Source organism: Pseudonaja textilis, chromosome 1 (genome assembly GCF_049901715.1).
Source record: "Pseudonaja textilis isolate UNSWEBS1 chromosome 1, rPseTex1.2, whole genome shotgun sequence".
Classification (NCBI taxonomy): Eukaryota; Metazoa; Chordata; class Lepidosauria; order Squamata; family Elapidae; genus Pseudonaja; species Pseudonaja textilis.
Genome location: NC_141990.1, coordinates 221,667,970 through 221,688,259, shown reverse-complemented (window position 1 = coordinate 221,688,259; position 20,290 = coordinate 221,667,970). Strand labels below are relative to the sequence as shown.

The following is a 20,290-nucleotide window of genomic DNA, read 5'->3' as shown; positions in this document are numbered from 1 at the left end:
GAAAAAAATGTTTAAAGGTGCTAAGATATGGTTGGGAAGGAGATGGATCATTCCTCTCTTCCACATACGCACACTATTTTAAAGTATGTGTTACAGATTAACAAGTGTTAATAAGCATATTTTAATATGCTAACATAATAATAATATGATAAAACATGCTTTAAAAATAGATACATGTTCTAGTTTCGTCCTTATAATATTTGTAGAACAAATTGAAAGGTATTATGAGACTCTCTCTGAAGAGTATAATGCTGTTATTTATTATTATTATTATCTCTTTTATTCATTAAACATGAAACTCAGTCAACTGAACATTTAAAAATGTATCACTAATATATTTTATTATGTTGTTGTTATTATTATCATTAGATAAGGACTTTTAGACCTAGACCTTATTATAATATAGACCAGTGCTTAGAGATTGTGAGACTTGAAATCCAGCAGCAACTCAACCACCAACTGCTGTTCCCTGTTATTGTTTCTATGAAACCTGCAAGTAGTATTGCTGTATTGCTACTTCATAGTTATCTAGAGCAAGAATAATCATTATGTCCTGTTTTAGCTTTCCAGGGCATCTAATTGATTACAGGTCAAATATTTTATATAGTTTTATATAAAAATATCCTAATTAGTCCTGATGGACTACCACTTAATATGAACTAACCATGTGCGGCAGCTCCCAGAAAAGCAAACCCATTCCTAAGCTACGCAGAGGGATAGCATCAAGGGCACAGACACTGTTAGTACTGCTCTACACTCCACTAGGAATACTGCATCCTGTTCTTGTCCCCATGATGCAGAAAAGATGCTGAGGCCCTAGAAAGAAGGCAGAGAAGACAACAAAGTTGATAAGGGGTCTGGAAGCTAAATTGCATGATGAATGGCTAAGGGAACTAGGTATGTTTAGCCTAACAAAGTGAAGACTTGGGGGAAATCTGACAGGTGTCTTCCAATACTTGAAAGGCTGTCACATGGAAGAGGGAGTTGATTTATTCTCCATAGGACCTATGGGCAATGGATAGAAGCTCGTCAAAGGGAGATCCAATATGGAAATAAGGAGGAATTTCCTGAGAATGAAAACGATTTATAAGTGAAACAGCTTGCCTCGGGAGTTGTAGTGCTGCGTTGCTTGAGGTTTTCAAGAAAAGATTGGACGACATCTGTCTAATATAGTCTAAGGTCTTCTGCCTTGGGCAGTGAGATGGACCTCCAAGGCCGCGTTCAGCTCTATGATTCTATGATTCCTAATGTATAAAAGTACACTTTAAAAACCTCAGTGAGATAGGTGTACTGCATTTGTTGCAACAAAACGCTGAAGATAAATGTGGTATATCATTATGAATATAGCAACTTTTGAAATACTTTGAGGATTTAATGGCATAACAAATCTATTACTCACACTAATCCTTAAATGTTTATATATTTAGAAATATAGCAGGTGATGTGTGGGTGTTTACTATCAAATATGTGGATATGTGTACATGTGACTATACAGCTGATCTGGTATATTAGGGATCAGATATTCCCATATTTCATTTGAAGAATGACTTGAGAAAGAGAAATTATTAGAGTCCCAGTACAGTGGAAACATAGAAAGCTGCTACACCAAAGTAAGACCATCTAGTTCACATACTGTAGACCAGGACTGTCAAACTCCCGGCCCACAAGCCAGATGTGTCATGTGCTGGCCATGCCCATGCCCGGTTTAGCGAAGGGGAAAAAAGTCCCGATATATATCAGGTGACGCTGCCATGAGGAGGTGAGTTTGACATCCCCGCTGTTAGACTAACTGGCAACAATTCACCAGGATTTCAGATCAGAGTCAGTTCTAACTCTGGAGATACTAGATTTAGCTTGGGACCTTCTGCATAAAAGTGACCACTTCCACTGGGCGACCTTTCCCAGGATTAGGAAGGATTCCACCCCATACTGTCACATCTGGAAATAGACACAGTCAAAAGCTATGTTTGGAATTGACATCAAAGGACGAAAAGTCAGTCCATGGCCAGAGGGAACCATGTGAAAAGCTGTAGCGTAAGCCTTGTAATAATAGGCCTTAACATAGTTTTAAAATAACCCAATTACAAGAAAAAATGTCTCCAGAAACAAGGAAAAAGCTAATCCCGCTTATTTGCATTATATACCTCCCCACTGCAGCCCTTGGACTCATAAAAGCAGCGTTGCATCTCCTGACCTATAAACCTTTATCTACTTTTCCACTGCCTTACAACGATACACACAGGGAAGAAGATTTCATAAACTTTAAGCTCACGTGCCCCTCCCCCAACTGGAAATAGATGTTTAGAAGACTCTGCTTTAGACCCTAATGGTTTGTCTTTTGCAGTAGCAAATTATTAAAGATTAAGCAAAGGTTAGTTTCAAATAAGTTACTTTATTTTAAAGTTGAACTATTCAAACTAAGTAGGGATTATTGCAACCGCAATTCTGGGCCAGATAATGAATTGTGGCTTGTGGGTCTCCTTGGCTGCCTAGGAAGAAGGAACAAACACAGGAGTCTCTGAATCCATGGCTCACTGTAACTCATTTCCTGCTTATATGTATGTTAATTTCTTAGTTAGCAGGGTTCATGAACATGGCTCTGGATAAAACTTTTTCCCTCTAGACTTTTTCTAATTATGTTTTCTTAGTTGGATTCTTTCTTCCCCTGAAATAAGATACCTGAAAGATCACTGGATTGTGAAAAGTCATTCTTAATTTTTTCTTTTCCTAGTCTTATGTAAATTGAGGACACATCTCCCAGAATTCCTTTCCAGATGACCAAGTTGCGGCCTGGGATTTTGAGAGTGCAACCTCAGCATTCTGGAGAGTGTACCAGGATGGGAAAGGCTATTTTCTATGACTTTTAATGAGAAAAGTCTATGTTTTCCTTATTTTTTATATTTATATGCCGCCCATCTTACTATCTAAAGTGAGTCTGGGATGCTTATCCTTCCAAGTCCCTTTCTTTTCTTACCTGACCTTGTCTCTGTCTTATTGAACAAGTGCCAACCTTCTGAAATATTTCCAGCAAACCTGCCCCAAATCTCCTCCCTTCCCATTAACTTATTTCTCTTCTCTTCCTTATTTTAGCCCCTGCTTCCAGATGCCAGGCAGAACACTTCCACATGGAAGGATATGGGCCAGAAAATACTCATCCTTATACAATACATGTGGCCAAAGAAGAATTACCCACTTCAGGGCATGGTGATATTCTGTCTGATGCTTATGGGGATGGAGCGTGCCATCAATGTCTTTGTGCCCATCTACTATAAACACATTGGTAAGAAGAGTGGGTGACTTGCAGGCAGGCGTAGTGCTGCCTCTAGGGCAGGGCTGGTCAAATCTTTTGTAAAGCAGGAATTGCACTTAATGATGTGTGGGGAGCTTTAATGCAATGTTTCTCAATCATAGCAATTTTAGGCATTGGCCAGGGAATTCTGGGAGCTGAAGTCCACACATTTTAAGCTTGCTGAGTTTGAGAAATCCTGGTTTAAGAGATACAAGGAGTGGGTTGATGGTATAAATGAGATGAGCTATGTGACACACATGGGCAAATTGGAAAAAAAAAAAATTCCCCCGGAGATGTTACATAGAGTTTTTTTCTTCACTGCGTTTTATAATAATTGTGCTAAGCCTATTTTCAATTTACCCTTCTAGTTTGGTCTGTTTCCCATGTCAAAATAATAAGAAACTCAAATTCAGTGATATAATCAGGAAAGGATCAGGATCAAAGAGGGACAGGTTTCAGGTTGCTCACTTCTGCATTGTGCCATAGCGGGTGAAGGTACGTTGTTCTTCGAGTTTGCGGGTTGGTTTCTCTGTGGGAGAGTTTTGCAAGTAGTGTACAGCAGGGAGGATGACAGTGTAAGAAAGGCCCTCTATTTTACTTAGTGCTCCAAATTAGCCAGCAGAGGGTGCCCTTACACAGCTGCTTACAGAATGCAGAATATTTTCATAGAAAAGGACAAGTACAACCAACCCAGCTCCGTTTCTTGGTATTAGCTGTTAAATTTTTGGTAATTACAGATATTTGTTTCAGTGAGCCCTAGCCATCTGGAAGCTCTCCAGGTTGTGAGTCCTTAACAAGCACTTGTTTTAAGCACGGATTGCAAACTAATGTTTGATGAGGCTCTTAACCAACTTCACTCCCCTGAGTGACTGCCAACAAAATGCTTGACAAATATCGATGGTGAAAAAGAGCTTTATATGTGTCCGAACATGTTCCTCTTGTCCCTTAGGGGCACTTCAATACATCTGCAAAAAGTGATGCAATGGATTGGGATAACAAAGTGCTTGCAGTTGTAGATTTGAGAGGGAAAAATCGGATCCGAGTGCTCCTTTATGTGATAAAAAATACCCTTTGTGTTGAGAAATAGCAGTTGAGAGAGACATTTTGCAGAACTCATTTCTTAATATCACACATATTCAAAAACGAATACAGTGCGCGCACACCATTTCTACCAGCAAATGTACTCTTGATAGTTCTGCCACTTCTGTGTTCTATCTTTGTTCTTCATCAAGACTCATCCCTTCAGGGAAGCCCTTCCTTGGTGAAAAACTGTGGCTTCACCTTGTACTTTCCTACTCTTGTCTTATCCCCACCTTTTCTGCCCATTTCCCTGCCCTTCTTCTATCTCCAGCGTCTCCATCTCATATATACATTTTGATCTCTGGGTGGAAAATTGCATCTTTATCTGCAAAATTACAGCACATAATTTGGGTAGTAACAGGATCACAATTTTATAGGGCTGGGGATCAAGGTAATGTTTTTGACTGGGACAATGTGAATTCAGTAGCTTTTTACATTCTCCCGAACATCTCTCCCTATTCTCACACCAGATCTTCAGTCCTGAGTCCCCACTATGACCTCCCATCCTGCATGCTTCTAGACTAAGTCTCTGTTGAATTTCTGAGAGGAATGCTAGCTCTTTGTTAGTAGATACTGTTGGCGTTTGCCAGGTTCCCATGCCCTGGTGGGCACTGTGAGTGCCAATTCAGGGCAGCTATTGAGAGGTATTTGAATAGAGGGGATGGACTCTAGACCTGTCTTTCAGCCCTGACTTTTAGACTTTACAAAAGAATCCCTGTAGGCGGGAGGCATGGGACTGTAAACGGCATACAAAATGGCTGGATGAGAAGGAATCTGGGAGCAGGACGGCTCTGTCCTACATGTTAAGTAGCTTCAAGGCAGGGACACTGCCTTCCTCAGGCCCAGATTTTAACCAGATCCTGTGCCCATGCTTTGTCTGAATGCAGCTGTCTGGTACAGGGAGTCCTCGACTTATGACCTCAGTTGAGCCTAAAATTTCTGTTGCTAAGCAAGACAGTTGTTAAGTGAAGTTTGCCCTGTTTTTACAACAGGTAAGTTAATCATTGCAACTGTTACGTTAGTAATCCGGTTGTTAAGTGAGTCAGGCTTCCCCATTGACTTTGCTTGTCAGAAGGTGATCTCGTGACTGTGGGACACTGCAGCCGTCATAAAAGTGAGTTGATGCCAAGCGTCTGAATTTTTATCATGTGGACCATGGGGATGCTGCAACAGTTGTAAGTGTGAAAAACAATCAAAAGTCATTTTTTCCAGTGGCACCAAATGATCACTAAATGTTGTAAGTCGAGGACAGCCTGTATTCTAAAGCTCATACTTGTCCAGCAATGGGCTCACGAATGTGGTTATCCCTGCTGAGTCAAGCTAGCAATCCATTTTGCTCAGCCTCCTGCCTTTGCCAACAGCAAATGATGGGCCAGTAAGTACACTTGTTTTATCAGTCATACAAATGTGCAAATAGGAAAGGTGGAAAAGGGAATGGTGCTCTTGAGCAGGTCACTTCAGCCTCGTCCCATTTTCTTAACAGTCTTGTTGTTGCTTATGGTGTTCTACCTAAAGCTGTTGTAGAACAATATTACATAAAACACACTGCCAGTGACAGTGTTTATCCATAATGAATGTCACAATTCTGATGCGATGCACACTGCATCGGTATCCACTAGCAGGGTGTTGGGGATTAACAGTGCTTCTCAAAGACTCACAGATTTTTACTGCAGCAAAAGAGCGCTCTATTCAACTGGCAGGTGAAGATGAGCTGGATAATTATGGGCTACGCATAGAATGACCAAGGAGTATAGGTAGCCCATGTGTGTTGATCCACAGGTTTCTGGTAGAAATTTTTGTGCTTTCAAATCTCAGGGCTAGTAGCCACCAGCATCCTCCATATACACACCCAGTTTCCCTTTTAATTAATATGTTTCTTTTGACTCACTTGTACTACTATTATGGATTGGGGAATTCAGCTGCCTGTCAGTTTCCAGGAATAGAATTAAGGATCTCGGTTCTTAAAAATTTGCAAGCCAGAGAAATGTGTTTGGAAAATGTTTGGTTCGTAGATTAATTCTACACCAGTCTATCATTAGTAATCTATTACTAATCTATAATTCAATAATCTATAATTCAGGTGCAGTTACAGTGGGATGCATAGTATTATTTCATTTCTTCATTTTTATACTGCTAGACTCAACATATACTTTATGGACTTCTGGTGGTGTATAATATAAAATCCCTCAAAGAAATAGTAATCCCAGTAATACAGATATATTTGTAATACATTTAAATCATGACTCATTCAATGACTCAAAATTAATTTATGTACCAGTGATAGACCTAATTAATGATCCTTCTGAAAGCTCCATTGTATACCTAAAGATCTGGAGTGATGTCAGCTTCTGGATTTCTGGTGGGAGGACTTTCCTACAGTTATCAATGTTTTGTACATTGATTACATTCTGGGCACTTACAAGTACTTAATTCTACATTTAAAGTTTGCTTCCTTGTGGGTGTCCTGTAAATCTGTGGTCCTCCATTTAATTGTTTCTCCTGCTTTGCTATTAATGACTATTTTAATGTAATGTGTTGTGCAATATATCCCTGGATTTATATGTGGAGAGAGAGAGAGAGAGAGAGAGAGAAGTGTCATGAGGAAGTTAGTTTCCCATTCAGTATTTTGGTGGGAAAACACAGGAGGGTTACATGTAGTGTAGGACAATTAAAGCCTCTGCCTGGATGGTGGGCCTGTCAAACTTTTCTCCCTATCGAACGTCTCTATTTCTAAGGATGAAATTTGGCATGTACTTTTGTGCCATATCCTGAGGTGGGCAGGAAATGGAGAGACACAGAGAGTTGAAATGTGAATCTGAAATTTACTCAAGGAAATCTGGCTTGAAAAGTGTTGCCTCACTTTGTAGCTTTGGGTCACTCACTGTTTGCCATCCTTGGTTCTTCATGCTGAAAACCATCTTAAGTTTTAAAAAAATCAGTGTCACACATTCCTTCAAGGTCAATGGCCCCCATCTCCGCCATTTTCTCCATATAAAATAGTATACTTTATACCTTTGTTTGGGAACAGGGTGGTTTTAACATCACCTAGCATGTGCAAAATACAATGAAATGGAAGGGGTGTGTGTGTGTGTGTGTGTGTGTGTAGAAGTCTCTTCCTGATCCCCTCTTCCCACCATGTGGAAGGATTGAAAGGCAAAAGAGGGGGCACTGCCAGATGGGGTCACCCACCCTGCCAGTTAGGATTACCCAGCAAAGTGCCGCTGGCGGCAAACAAACAAGGGGCCTTTGTGCCTCCCAGCAGCCTAGCAGGGGGTTGGGAGTGGGACCTTTGTTGCTGCGCGGTTCCTTGAAAGTGGGAACAAAGGCAGCAAGGAGATTCCACTGGAGGCTCTCCGGCTGGATGAGCTTGAGGAGACGTTCAGAAAACTCGCACCCTTGACTGCCAAAGGAAAATCCACACGGGGAGAGCAGGACCTGACCCAGAATAGGACACTTTTGTTCTGGGCTGCCTGTTCAGGTGTGGAAAATGAATCCAAGAGGGGCAAGCGTTCCCTGCTCCCAGGGCAATCTCAGGGCAGCGTACCTAAAGTTACTCAAGCGTTCCCCAGCAGTCAGGCGGAGATTCAGAGGTTTAAAACGGGCAGTGTTTTGATAGGGGCACCAAAAGAGCAAAAAAGGATGCTGCTGGTTATATTTCATTCGAGGAAAGCTTTAAACAGAGAAGGCCCCTCCCACTGTTTTCTTCCTGTCAGAACATAATATATTTATTTCCATCCCAACACTGGAAGAAAGGCCTCTTTGAAGATCTTTACACATGGGTAAGAGGGTGGAAAAAAAGAGGCTGCTTTGAATTCAAAGCAATTTGGGGATATGATGCTGGGATGAAGGTGAAGAGCTCCCAGTAGGAGGCCACTTGATACTCATCAAGCTGTTTCCTGTCTATTAACCATCCATGACTGGTGATGAATGTCTCTTCCCCACCTCTAGCTGCATCTAGGTGGCTTCTCTTAGATCCTAGCTTGACAGAAACACCTCCTAAGCTGCCCGGATTGTAGTTACCCTTTCTTTCCGCAAGAGAGATTTGTCCTATCAGAAGAGATTCATTAGTAGGGCTATTTTTTTTTTCCTGGTTCTCAGAAGCACTGCTGGGTGTTTCTGTTTTTAGCCCAGCTTCTTCTTGATCTAGTGATGGCAGTCTACTCTGGCACCGCTCAGGCCAGCATGCCATGCTATGACATGAGCTGGATGGCATAGCATCTCAGTTTTGAGATTTATTGCCTGAGGCTGGCCCCGTTATGATTCTGCCTGGCTTGAGATTAGAATTTGCTGGAGGATAGGATAGAAGAAGCGGAGCAAAAAAACCCCAAAACACTGGCATTAGTTGCGTATACAACACAGAATTTCTTTTTTCTGCTCTGATCTTGCCTCCCTCACCTCTCACCCCTCCTGCTCATGGCAGTGCTGGGGATTCCAAGGAGTGTTGGTGAGGAACCTCATGCTGAAAGCAGGGCAGAAGTCCTGAGTCACAAACTAGCAACCTGGCACCCTACAGTTGAACTGTTACTCCTTTCATTCCCAGGCAGTTTTTCTAACTGTGGCTTTATGCATGCAAAAGAAAGCAATTAGGAGCAATCGGGCATTGATCTATGAATAATGGCCAAAGGGTATGTGGATGGGATTAGCTGTGGACAGGCAAATAAATAGGGTTAAAGCAGGGGTAGGGAAACTTGGCTCTTCTATCACTTACGGACTTCAACTCCCAGAATTCCTGAGTGAGCCATAAAAGGTTCCCCATCCCTGGCCTACTGGTTTTTCAGTTGTGGGGGAAATCAATTTTTGACTTGAATGGGACTGTTTAATATACAAATGTAGGACATATTCTTTATATGTCCCATTCTTTATATGCCCTATTCTTTATATTCTTTATATGTCCTACATTTGTATATTAAACAGTCCCATTCAAGTCAAAAATTGATTTCCCCCACAACTGAAAAACCAGTAGGCCAGGGATGGGAAATCTTTTATGGCTCACTCAGAAATTCTGGGAGTTGAAGTCCATAAGTGACAAAAGAGCCAAATTTCCCTACTCCTGGGTTAAAGGATTGTGGCTTTCGGATTAACTGTTGCCCTCCTACCCTCTAGTGGATGACCTCACAGAGAGAGTGGCTTGGCACACAGTACTTCAGACCATTGGCATCTACGCATTCCTGAAGTTCCTTCAGGGAGGAGGAGCAGGTAAGTTATTGTGTGAAAGTTATAAGGTGCATAGGATTGGCTGAAAGTTGCTATGGGATGCCTATCCTCCCACCTTAACATCTGTATGACATTTCATTGATTACCTTGATAAACTTGCCCGGTTGGAGGCTTTAAACACTTACGTGCTCAGCCCCTGTGTAGCTAAAACAGATAACAGATAAACAGATAACAGATAATCAGAGTTGGAAGGGACCTTGTAGGTCATCTAATCCAACCCCGCGCCCAAGCGGGAAATCCCACACCATTTCTGACAAATGGCAGTCCAATCTCTTCTTGAAAGACTCAAGTGATGGCGCTCCCACAACTTCCGAGGGCAACTTCTGTTCCATTGGTTGATTGTTCTCATTAAAAGAATTTGTGGGGAAATATAAATGGATCACGGTGGCTGGAGAATTACAAGACTGAGACAAGACTTGGCCAAATGGTTTTGGGATTCTGAGCAATTGAAATCTACTATTTCTGACAGGCCCCAGATTAGGGAAGAATTCTTCCTGTTCAAAGTATTGGGAGTGCAGTCAGGTTTTCAGCTGAAACAAAAAAGCACATGCACCAAAAGAAAAATACATATGCTTGGCTGTAGGAACAACCGGCTTCATTAGCAACATGCGCACCTTTCTGTGGATCCGCGTGCAACAGTTCACCAGCCGCGAAGTCCAGGTAGAGCTCCTCCGGCATCTCCATAACCTGTCTCTTCGCTGGCACCTGGAGCGCAAGACAGGCGAGGTGTTACGCAGTGTTGACCGAGGCACTAGCAGCATCAACAACTTACTCAGGTATGCGGACATGTCTGACTGGTGGGAATCCCTCAGTGTACAACAGCTGTTGGAGATTCCTGCAGTCAGCTCTTCTCCTTCTCACCCCAGGAGGGGGGGCGGGGGGGAGTTTTGGAAGTGGCCCGTTGTACACTGTATGATCTTAGTTTCCCATCCTCTCATCCCACAGTTACATCATATTCAGCATCTTACCCACAGTGGCTGATATTGTAATTGCTATTGTGTATTTCGCCGTTACCTTCAGCGGCTGGTTCGGCCTCATCATCTTCCTCTGCATGAGCCTTTACCTCAGTGAGTGTTTTGATGCCAGGGGCAAGCAGTTGGGGGCGGGGGGCAGAGAAAAGTTTCCATTGTCTTCAGAATTAAGCCTGTGGTACTGACCTAAGGGAATTAGGAATTATAGTTTAATAGAAGTCCTCCCCCCCACTTTATGCTGTTTTTCCCCGATTGATGAAATTAGAACCCAGAATCTCCAGCCATGAAGGCCAATGGTCAGAATAGCTGGGTCTTCTGGAGTTAGGGTGCCAAGATATTTGGAGGAGAGGCTGTTTTAGAAAAGGAGTCCTGATCCTGTCCCCAACCTAGACAGTTAAAAGGGATTTTAACTCTGCTCCTGCTGAGACACTGATCCAAATTGCTCCCTGAATATGCTTTTACATTGCTGAACAAGCAGGGGCTCATTTTAGCAAGGTAAATGACACCCAGGATGAAGTTCTTTAACCTTCAGCTGCCCTGGGAGAGAATTCTGTATCTCTTCTACTCCTCTCAGATCTCATAAGCAAAGGAAGGGAAGCTATACAGGTAGTATGACAGACATAGGCACATCCTTTTTTGTTGTGATCTGGCATAAAGTACCTTATGCAAATCTCAGACCATAAGCTAACTTTGCATTGAGATAGATTCAGACTCTTGTCTGTTGGAGACTAATTTAACACAGTAGGACTTAAATTAGGCATGACTAATTTGTCTTGTTGGTTCTGATGTGATTAAAATAGGGGTAGGTAATCCATGAGTGGCATGTGGTTCATAAAGCCCCTACAGTCACCAAGTAAAACTGCTGAAAACTGGAGGGAAGATTGGGTGTTCTTTGTCATTTTTCGGTAGAAAACCAAATCAAATATAAGCTACAAGGTAACTAAAGTCACCACAAAACCTAGTCTCCATGAAATGCCCTAATATCCTTGAATAAGTAATGTCATAATGTTGTTGTCCTGCCTCCTATGGAGTTCAGTATTTCTCTCCCCCAATCCCAATGAATTTTCAAAATTTAGCCCTTCAACCACCAACATATCTTTCTCTTTTGAGAGAAGCATGAGAAATTTTCTCTTGGTCCAATCTTCCATTTAATTGTGTCTCTGTAAATTATATGTATTGAGCATATTTTAATGGCATGTATTGCCCATTAAATGGCTCGTGTGATCTGCTATTGCCGGGGCAGGGGGAGGAGTGTAGTTGGGAAGGGTGATTTTGTTATATTGTACTATATTAATTTATTTGATTATTTTTGTTAGTTTTTATTGTTTTAAATGTGGTTTTATATTCTGTGAGCCGCCATGAGTCGCCATGAGCCAATAGGTGGCAATATAAATTCAATGAATGAATAAATAAATAGATATTTGGTAAGTTTGCATGAAATCCTCTTTCGCAAGTCAGAGTAGAAGGCCCTGTTTAGCTACTCATTCCTAAATGGGAAATGGAAACGAAATGGGGAGGAGAATGGTTTTACTCTTGACTTAAAATAAATGTGTCCCATTCAGAATGCTTGTTTAAACTGTTTTAATGGATTGTCTTCATATAGGACAAAAGTAAAAAACCTTGTGACTGTGCAAACATAGGAAATAATGAGAAATGTGAATGGAAGTGAAAGATGCCCGTGACTTTCTGTATTTCATCCAACAGTCACAAAGATAGGTGCAAGTATAATTCATTGCCTTTTACCAGCAAATCTTTTTTTTTTAAAAAAAAAAAACTTGGTTCAAATTAAATTCCCATTTCACACAATGGAATCCTTAGTTTGCCTGCACAAACAACATGAGTGCAGCGACAAGCAGTAGCTACAATGCATTGGCTTCTGAATAGATCATAAAAAATGGACCAACATCAAAAACAGACTTTTGGCTGCATCTTTTGCCTATGCACAGAATACTTTTGCATTTGGCTATCTGCAAAGCAAATAACATAATTTTTGGAAATCTGCCCCAAAAGGAAAAAAAAAACAGGGACAATATCATAATTCAGAAATATTGACTTTCCCAGAGAAATACATTAAAAAATTAAAACAGTCAGTCTAGTATCAAGTAAGGAGCAATTTTGTTCTTATCTAAAAATAATTTTTTTAAGGAAAAAGCAATATTTTACTTGTTTACTTGTCCTCAGCCCCACCTTCTTCTCCATTCAGTATCTCATACTATTGACAGCAGAAGGGGAACATTCCATGTTTTATTAATTAATGTACTCTAAAACTTCATAGTTATAGGATTGTCTTTATTGTAAAAAAAACGTAGGATATTTGAACACTCGGACAAAGTGAAACAGAATGTCTCATTTTCTCTTGCATTCAAGACAGAGTTTAGGACAAAGGAATGCCTATTTCAAGGTTAAAACAATTTGAACATCCCTAAGTCGGAGATACCACTGCTTACCGGTTGTTCAGATGTCTCTGTCAGGTTGAAAGAAGTAGTACACGCACTGAAATAATTTTAATTTTCAGAAATGCTTTTCTCTTTGCTGCTTTTTGAATAGTTTTGCTTATGAGTCGGAATGAAGGAATCAGATCCTATTTCTGATAATGCCTGTGTGAATTTGTTATAGTGATAGTCAGCCTCTTTTTTTCCCCCACGTAGCACTGACTATAATGCTGACTGAATGGCGAACAAAGTACCGCCGTGACATGAATCTTCGTGACAATGATGCCAAATCTCGAGCTGTTGACTCACTTCTCAACTTTGAGACGGTACTTAGGACCTCCACTTACCATAAGCTGGTGGGTGGGAATAGGAAGCGCAAGGAGTGGCAGCAAACCATTCTGGCTGCCTTCCACACACACACACACACACACACACACACACCCTGCGTTGCTTGAAATTGCTTCAGTTTCACATTATTGCTTAGAGGGGGAAATTTCCTCTTTGATCTAACGCTCAACACCCCCCCCCCCCCCCCATCCCCGTCCAGGTTTAATGAATATATCTTTGTGTGTTAAGAGTTGACTTAGAATAAAAGTTGGGTGACTTAGAGTAGGGAACATCATTTCTGTACTGACCTGTCCCTGGTTTCATTTCTTGCAGGTGAAGTATTACAATGCAGAGGACTATGAGGCTAGACGCTTCAATGGTGCCATTGTCAAATATCAGGTATAGAAAGATCCTTATGCAATGTTTGGAGTTGTTTCTGTTATAAAGCAATGTTGGGGTTGTGTTGTTTTTGGTCAGTTTCTTTTTCTGTTTCTCTTCAGTGCCAGCAAAAATGGAGGGAGAGAGGTCTGTCTGTCTGTCATTCTATCATCTCTATACTCCTATGTTTGCATGTATGGGCACATGCATACAGTAATGTGGAAGGGAAAGAATTTTCTTGGGGAAGGAAGTGAGAAGCATTGCACATAAGCATCTAGGAAGGGAATCAGTAAGAGCATCATAACAAAGGAGACTGAAGACATGGCAAACCGGAGACATTTCCTGGAATTTTGTAATGCTGGCACGTTTGTTAAAGATTATTCTCTCTGCCTGCTAGTAAATAGCAGGTACTCCTCAACTTAACAGCTGAAATTTGGGGCTCGGTTATGGTCGTTAAGTGAATGTTGCCCCATTTTATGACCTTCCTTGCCACCGTTAAGTGAATCACTGCAGTTGTTACATTAGTAAGTGGTTAAGTGAATCTGGCTCCCCCATTGGCTTTGCTTGTCAGAAGATAGCAAAAGATGATCACAAGACCCTGGGACACCACAACCATCATAAATATGAACCAGATGCTAAGCAACCTAATTTTAATCACGTGACTATGGGGATGCTTCAGTGATCGTAGGTGTGGAAAACAATCATAAGCAGGGGTGGGATTCTACCGGTTCTGTCCGGCTCTGTAGAACCGGTAGCTCTGAAGAGCAGCAGACATAGAACTGGTTCTATGTCTACTGCTGTTTTGGCCCACCCGCCCGCCTGGGCTCTTTTCTGACCTTTATTTCCTGCTTTTTCAACCTCAGGTGCCGTGTGAGGCACAACTGCAGTTGAAAAAGCAGGAAAAAAGTGCTTTTTCAAACGCTGCTTCCCTGCACACAGCGCTACTCAGCTGTCCAGGCAGCAAGCTGACAAAGATTGACATGCACGCAGTGTGCAGGGAAGCGCATCGTAAATCACCGAACCGGTAGTTAACCCTGTTGGATCCCACCCCTATCATAGGTCACTTTTTTCAGTGCCGTTGTAACTTCGAACAGTCACTAAACAAATGGTAGTAAGTGGAGGACTATCTATATAACTGCTCAGATGCTGCCCAAACTCTGTAGGCCTAATCAAGCAAGGCCATGGCAGAATTTTCTATTGTGGAGAGTTTGGATAGACTCAGAAACCTATCCTGTATATAGGAGAATGAGCATATCCAGAGGAAGGAAATATTCTAGAAAAGCATTGGGTGGCTGATCTAAATTGTCTTGTAGAAGGATGAAGAAGACATAACTCGTACATTCCTAGATGCCTCATTGGTCTCCGATGTGGAGGCTAGAGAGTGCAAATTCTGTTGAACAATTTCTGTAGGCTGCAGAATTTTCTTTTTATTTAGAGCAAGAATAATCATTATGTCCTGTTTTAGCTTTCCAGGGCATGGTAATTGATCACAAGTCAAATATTTTATATAGTTTTATATAAAAATATCCTAATTAGTCCTGATGGACTACCACTTAAGTATGAACTAACAGTGTACTGCAGCTCCCAGAAAAGCAAACCCAGTCCTAAGCTACATCAGCAGAAGGATAGCATCGAGGTCACAGACAGTGATAGTACTGCTCTACACTCCACTAGTGAGGCCACCTTGGAATACTGCATCCAGTTCTTGTCCCCATGATGCAAAAAAGATGCTGAGGCCCTAGAAAGAAGGCAGAGAAGACAACAAAGTTGATAAGGGGTCTGGAAGCTAGATTTCATGATGAATGGCTAAGGGCTAACAAAGAGGGAGATCTTTGTTGGGGGAGATCTGACAGGTGTCTTCCAATACTTGAAGGGCTGTCACATGGAAGAGGGGGTTGATTTATTCTCCATAGGACCTGAGGGCAGGACAAGAAACAATGGATAGAAGCTCGTCAAAGAGAGATCCAATATGGAAATAAGAAGGATTTTTTCTTCTTCCTTTTCTTTTGGTAGGTTGCAGAATGGAAAGTGAATGCCTCTCTGGCCCTGTTAAATCAGACACAGAATCTGGTGATTGGTGTGGGGCTGCTGGCTGGATCCCTCCTATGTGCTTCTTATGTGATTAAGAGGAAGCTCTATGTAAGTTCTCGCTGACTGCATACTGGAAGTGCTTTGGGTCTCTCTCTGTATTGAGAATCTGAAACGAGAACCAGTCTACAACTTGTCCTTACCGCATCAGGCTTCGTGAATGATTTGCCATGAGTTAAGAAGTTTTTAGACCATTGCTGTGCATCTTCACAAAACTTATTAAGTTTTTAAATGTCTGTAGTTAAACACTGAGCAGTTTCTACATATTTCTGCTTGTAAAGAAACAGCAGTTGACCTGTTTGAAATACAGGCGTGAAATACAGCCGCGCTAGGTTTCTCTGCCTAACACTTAGTGGTAGTCTTGGGACAAGGTGCAAAGTCCCATGAAAAGCAGGAATGCTCTAGTAACTCAATAGCTGGAAGAACTTGCCACATAAAAATATGAAAGTAATTGCTGAATGTCTTTAAATTTAGTTGTGTGGCTGATGGACAAAAGTCTTTGTAGTATTCTATAAAGTAGTGTTTTCTGAATTTAAGACAGTGAGATTTGAAGGTAAGTCTCTGGTCATGCTGAGAAAAATGGGCAGCTAAGGGCAGAGAAGATTAAAACAAAACCAACTGGAGAATAGGACCTCTGAGAACAAAAGCTTTTGCAAACAAGAGGCCAAGCTGGAAAAGATTTGTCACCAATTAAGAGATCTAAGCAGGAGAGTGGGGTGGGCCTTGCCAAATGGGAACTGGTTTCCACAAACATCAGAAGAAAGAAACCAGGATGTTTTGGGTTTGTACTCCAGATGTGAAAACATTCCCCACATGGAGTGCAAACTGAGGGACAGGAGGCACTTTTTAAAACCAGAGGAGGTCGTGGAGAAGTACGGAATGTAACATGGCTGGCACTTTCAGATCTAAATTGAGGGAAATGTGTCGAGTATGAATTGCAGGCAAACTAAGCTTGATTAAATGCTAATCAAAACAAAACAAAAACCTGGGAGTTATTAAACCACGCTGCTCCAATTAATTTTTGTTGCGAGGAATGCTGCAGGTATAACAGTTTTATCATCAGCCTAGTTTGAAACATCATTTGGGGTTCCAGGAAGGAATTATTTTACCTCTCTTTCCTCTCTGAAAAATATTAGTAAGTGATGAAGAACTTGTGTTTCTTCTGTGATTGACCATTGATCATGCTGTGTTGGAGTTGCTTACAAGAGGCCAAACATCATGGAAAAGATCTTTCTTTCTTTCTTTCTTTCTTTCTTTCTTTCTTTCTTTCTTTCTTTCTTTCTTTCTTTCTTTCTTTCTTTCTTAATAAATTAATTATATAGCCACCCATCTCACATAGGTGACTCTGAGTAATGTACAAAGTTAAAAACTCTATTACTTCCAGGCATGAATAATTTTCAACCTGGTTTCCACTTGTGTTAGATTGTAGGTTGTTAATTTACATCACAGCTCTAGACAAAAATTCACACATTTCCTCTTTTCCTCACATCCTTTCACAGAAGCAAGTCAGGAAAAAAAAGTTGCTAGCCTAAACTGTTCCCTAATATGAGACATATAAGCCTCCATCTGCAATCTAAAAGATTTGGAACAGAAACTTAAAGTTGATTTAACTGGTAAATTCCTTCCTGCTTTCCTGCCTTTCTTGACATCACACTGCAATGGAAATGTTAGCTTTATCTTTTTTCTTTCACATGTATCAACAACAGATTGAGAGATGTAGTTTGATCCTAAATACCTGTAGAAAGGCAATGCCTTAAACTGCGCCAAATATGAAACTTGGTCCTTCAAATTAGCTCTATGTTAGAACACACAGAAATCTACCATTTAATTGATAGAAGGAGAAGACAGAAAAACTTAGATATAACTGTTTATTGTCATACAAGTTGAACTTTAACTTAGTCTAGAAAACTCAGCCTATGCAGTCTCAAGGCTGGATAAATGGAAAATATGTAAGTCATTCTGTAATAGGCTTATACGTTCAAAGGGGGGGCTTCATTGTTTTTTTTTTTAAACAAACAGCAGACATTTATATATTGCACATGGTATCATCTCAGGTCAATCACTGTGCTTCAGCATATTTGATGTTTTATTTCTATTCTCTGAACATCAATAGGACATTTCCCCTTGATTTTTTTAAAAATGTTGAATATCTCAAAGTTATAATCTACTTAAGTAAAAAATAAGTCACCTCCATTGAACAAAAGGCAAGGGAAGTGGAGGTAACAGGGCTCTTGGACACTTGATCTTCAGGATTCTTCATCTGAATTTGAAAACTCCCTATTGGATGTACTGTTTGGGAGGGACAATTGTTATAGCAAAAATGGATATATTCTTCCTATTTCTTCCAGGTAGGCGATTATGTTCTCTTTGGCACATACATTATTCAGCTGTATACTCCACTGAATTGGTTTGGCACATATTACAGGTAATTTCATTGCTAGGCAACTGCTTTGTATATTTATTAGCCATTTGGGGTGATACAAAGAGAAGCAAGTTTATGAACTTGGGGAAGTAAACTGGGTTTATATTGTTATCGATTTACAGCCTGCTCCAAGCAGAGCATCATATCTCATTTCTCAGATTTCAATTTCCCTATAACAAGAAAAGAACTATTCATCTGAATCTAATAATAATACCTACAGCAGCAATAAACAGAACAGGGATCAGGTTAGATGAGTACCTCAGATGAATGGTATAAGAATTGAGGAACAATGCATTCAGGCTTTTTGTTTATTTGTTGACAAACTCATATAGCCACCTAGCTCAATCTACTTCAGATCACCTGGCATTCAATCTATTTTGTGCCCATCATGACTCTTGTGAATAGTGTTTGTCTAACACTTTTATACAGAGACTGGCAGCAAATAGAAACGTATCCATTTATGTGATACTTGACGTAAAAGAGGAATTAAACTAATTACTGAAATGTAGACTTATTTTAAAATTTCAGATTATACTCTTGTAGGAAAGAAAACTCAACAGAATACACTATATTGCAGGCAAGGTTGAATCCTTGCCTTGAGTTATACCACAACTGAAATAAGAACAAATGAATGTTTCCCTTGTACTTCAGCTTTTTTTGTAGTGGGCTAATTGTTTAATCAATATAGGGAAGAACCTTGATAATTAACAAAATACAAAGTTGGTTATTGAAAAATAATCATGTCATGGAAAAGTATTAAATAGTATATTTTGTTCTATTCAAGTACAAATATTTCCTTCTTATAATAATTCCTTTTGCATGAATTCTACGTCTAGCAATGAAAGGAATTATCGTTAAAATTTCACATGCCTAGAAAGTTGAGCTCAGATTTGAAAAATAAAACTCAGCCCTGGGAATTATAGGTCAATTTCATTTTTTAAAAAAGTTTATTTGTAATTATTTAATTTGCCCTCTCCTTTACACTTCCGCTATGAAAGAGATTTTTAAAAAGGTGTGAGATAACTTACTATGTGAACATGTATTAAAAATCTGGGAATGATGGCGTTTGTGTTCATGCTTAAGGTATAAAAGGTTGCTGTATTGAGATATAAGTACTTGTCTGCTTCACTCCCTTTTCTTTTCTGAAACCTTCATACCTTTGGTGCAATGGAGCGTCTGCTTTTCCCTTCCAGAATGATCCAGTCCTCATTTATTGACATGGAGAATATGTTTGAGCTCTTCAGCGAGGAACAGGAGGTAAGGCAGATCATACCTCTGGAGAATCAGCATATCAGATTAGAGTGGATCCGCTTATTTTCCCTTCATTGTTTATTACAACCCATACATTATAAACTACAAGAGAACCTAATTAATTTTCAGGATATATCCTAGTTTGGCCACTATTGTAACTTTTTTTTAATAGCCATATTTGAGTTAGCCAGGATAACATTTTCTATTTTCAGACTAGTAATTTTTAATCATAATACTGGCATTTAGGCATGCCACCCTTAGAGTCTGTATCCTCTCCAAGATGTATCCCTGGAACATACAAATGTAAAGTTCCAGATTAGACTTCTACTATGGTGGCAACTGTCCAGAACTTCCAAAAGAAGCCTTTCTTACCATATGCTATCTAGCTTTTATTATTGCAACTGCTACAAACTGAAGGTTGTGCCTGAAAAACAAGGGTTCTACCTCAGGGGTGGCACTTCTGTACTATAAATGGCTTCCAAGAGCAACTTCTTGGCCACTGAGACAAATCTTCCTGCCTCTGTCAACTTAGCCAGCCAGGATCTGAATACAGAAATGTCACAGATGTGTTAACTTGTAGGTGAAGGATGAACCAGGTGCTGGAGATCTTCGATTTCTCTCAGGACGTGTGGAATTTGAAAATGTCCATTTTGGCTACACAGAAGGGTGAGTAGAGAAGGAAATAGTAGTATTGATGGTGACAAAATTGCATGTTAATCTGAAAAAGAAGGGTTGAACAACATCTTTCCAATGGTAGACAGGTCACATGGAGAATAGGTACTCAGTGAATTTAAGAAAGAGAAAGAATAGTAATGGTGACAATATGAATATGGGTCAT

General features: G+C 40.4%; 1 protein-coding gene across 3 annotated transcripts in view; it reads left to right on the top strand.

Moving 5' to 3' along the window:
- ABCB6 (ATP binding cassette subfamily B member 6 (LAN blood group)) overlaps positions 1 to 20,290 on the top strand; it is a 36,837-nt gene that overhangs the window by 7,914 nt on the left and 8,633 nt on the right. For all 3 annotated transcript variants that reach the window (XM_026708015.2, XM_087920595.1, XM_087920594.1), the window contains exons 4-13: positions 3,091 to 3,280; positions 9,473 to 9,565; positions 10,167 to 10,359; positions 10,529 to 10,650; positions 13,203 to 13,312; positions 13,647 to 13,712; positions 15,705 to 15,830; positions 18,128 to 18,204; positions 19,395 to 19,458; positions 20,033 to 20,118. In XM_026708015.2, coding sequence (XP_026563800.2) covers positions 3,091 to 3,280; positions 9,473 to 9,565; positions 10,167 to 10,359; positions 10,529 to 10,650; positions 13,203 to 13,312; positions 13,647 to 13,712; positions 15,705 to 15,830; positions 18,128 to 18,204; positions 19,395 to 19,458; positions 20,033 to 20,118 — 1,127 coding nt within the window. The remainder of the gene's footprint in view (positions 1 to 3,090; positions 3,281 to 9,472; positions 9,566 to 10,166; positions 10,360 to 10,528; positions 10,651 to 13,202; positions 13,313 to 13,646; positions 13,713 to 15,704; positions 15,831 to 18,127; positions 18,205 to 19,394; positions 19,459 to 20,032; positions 20,119 to 20,290) is intronic.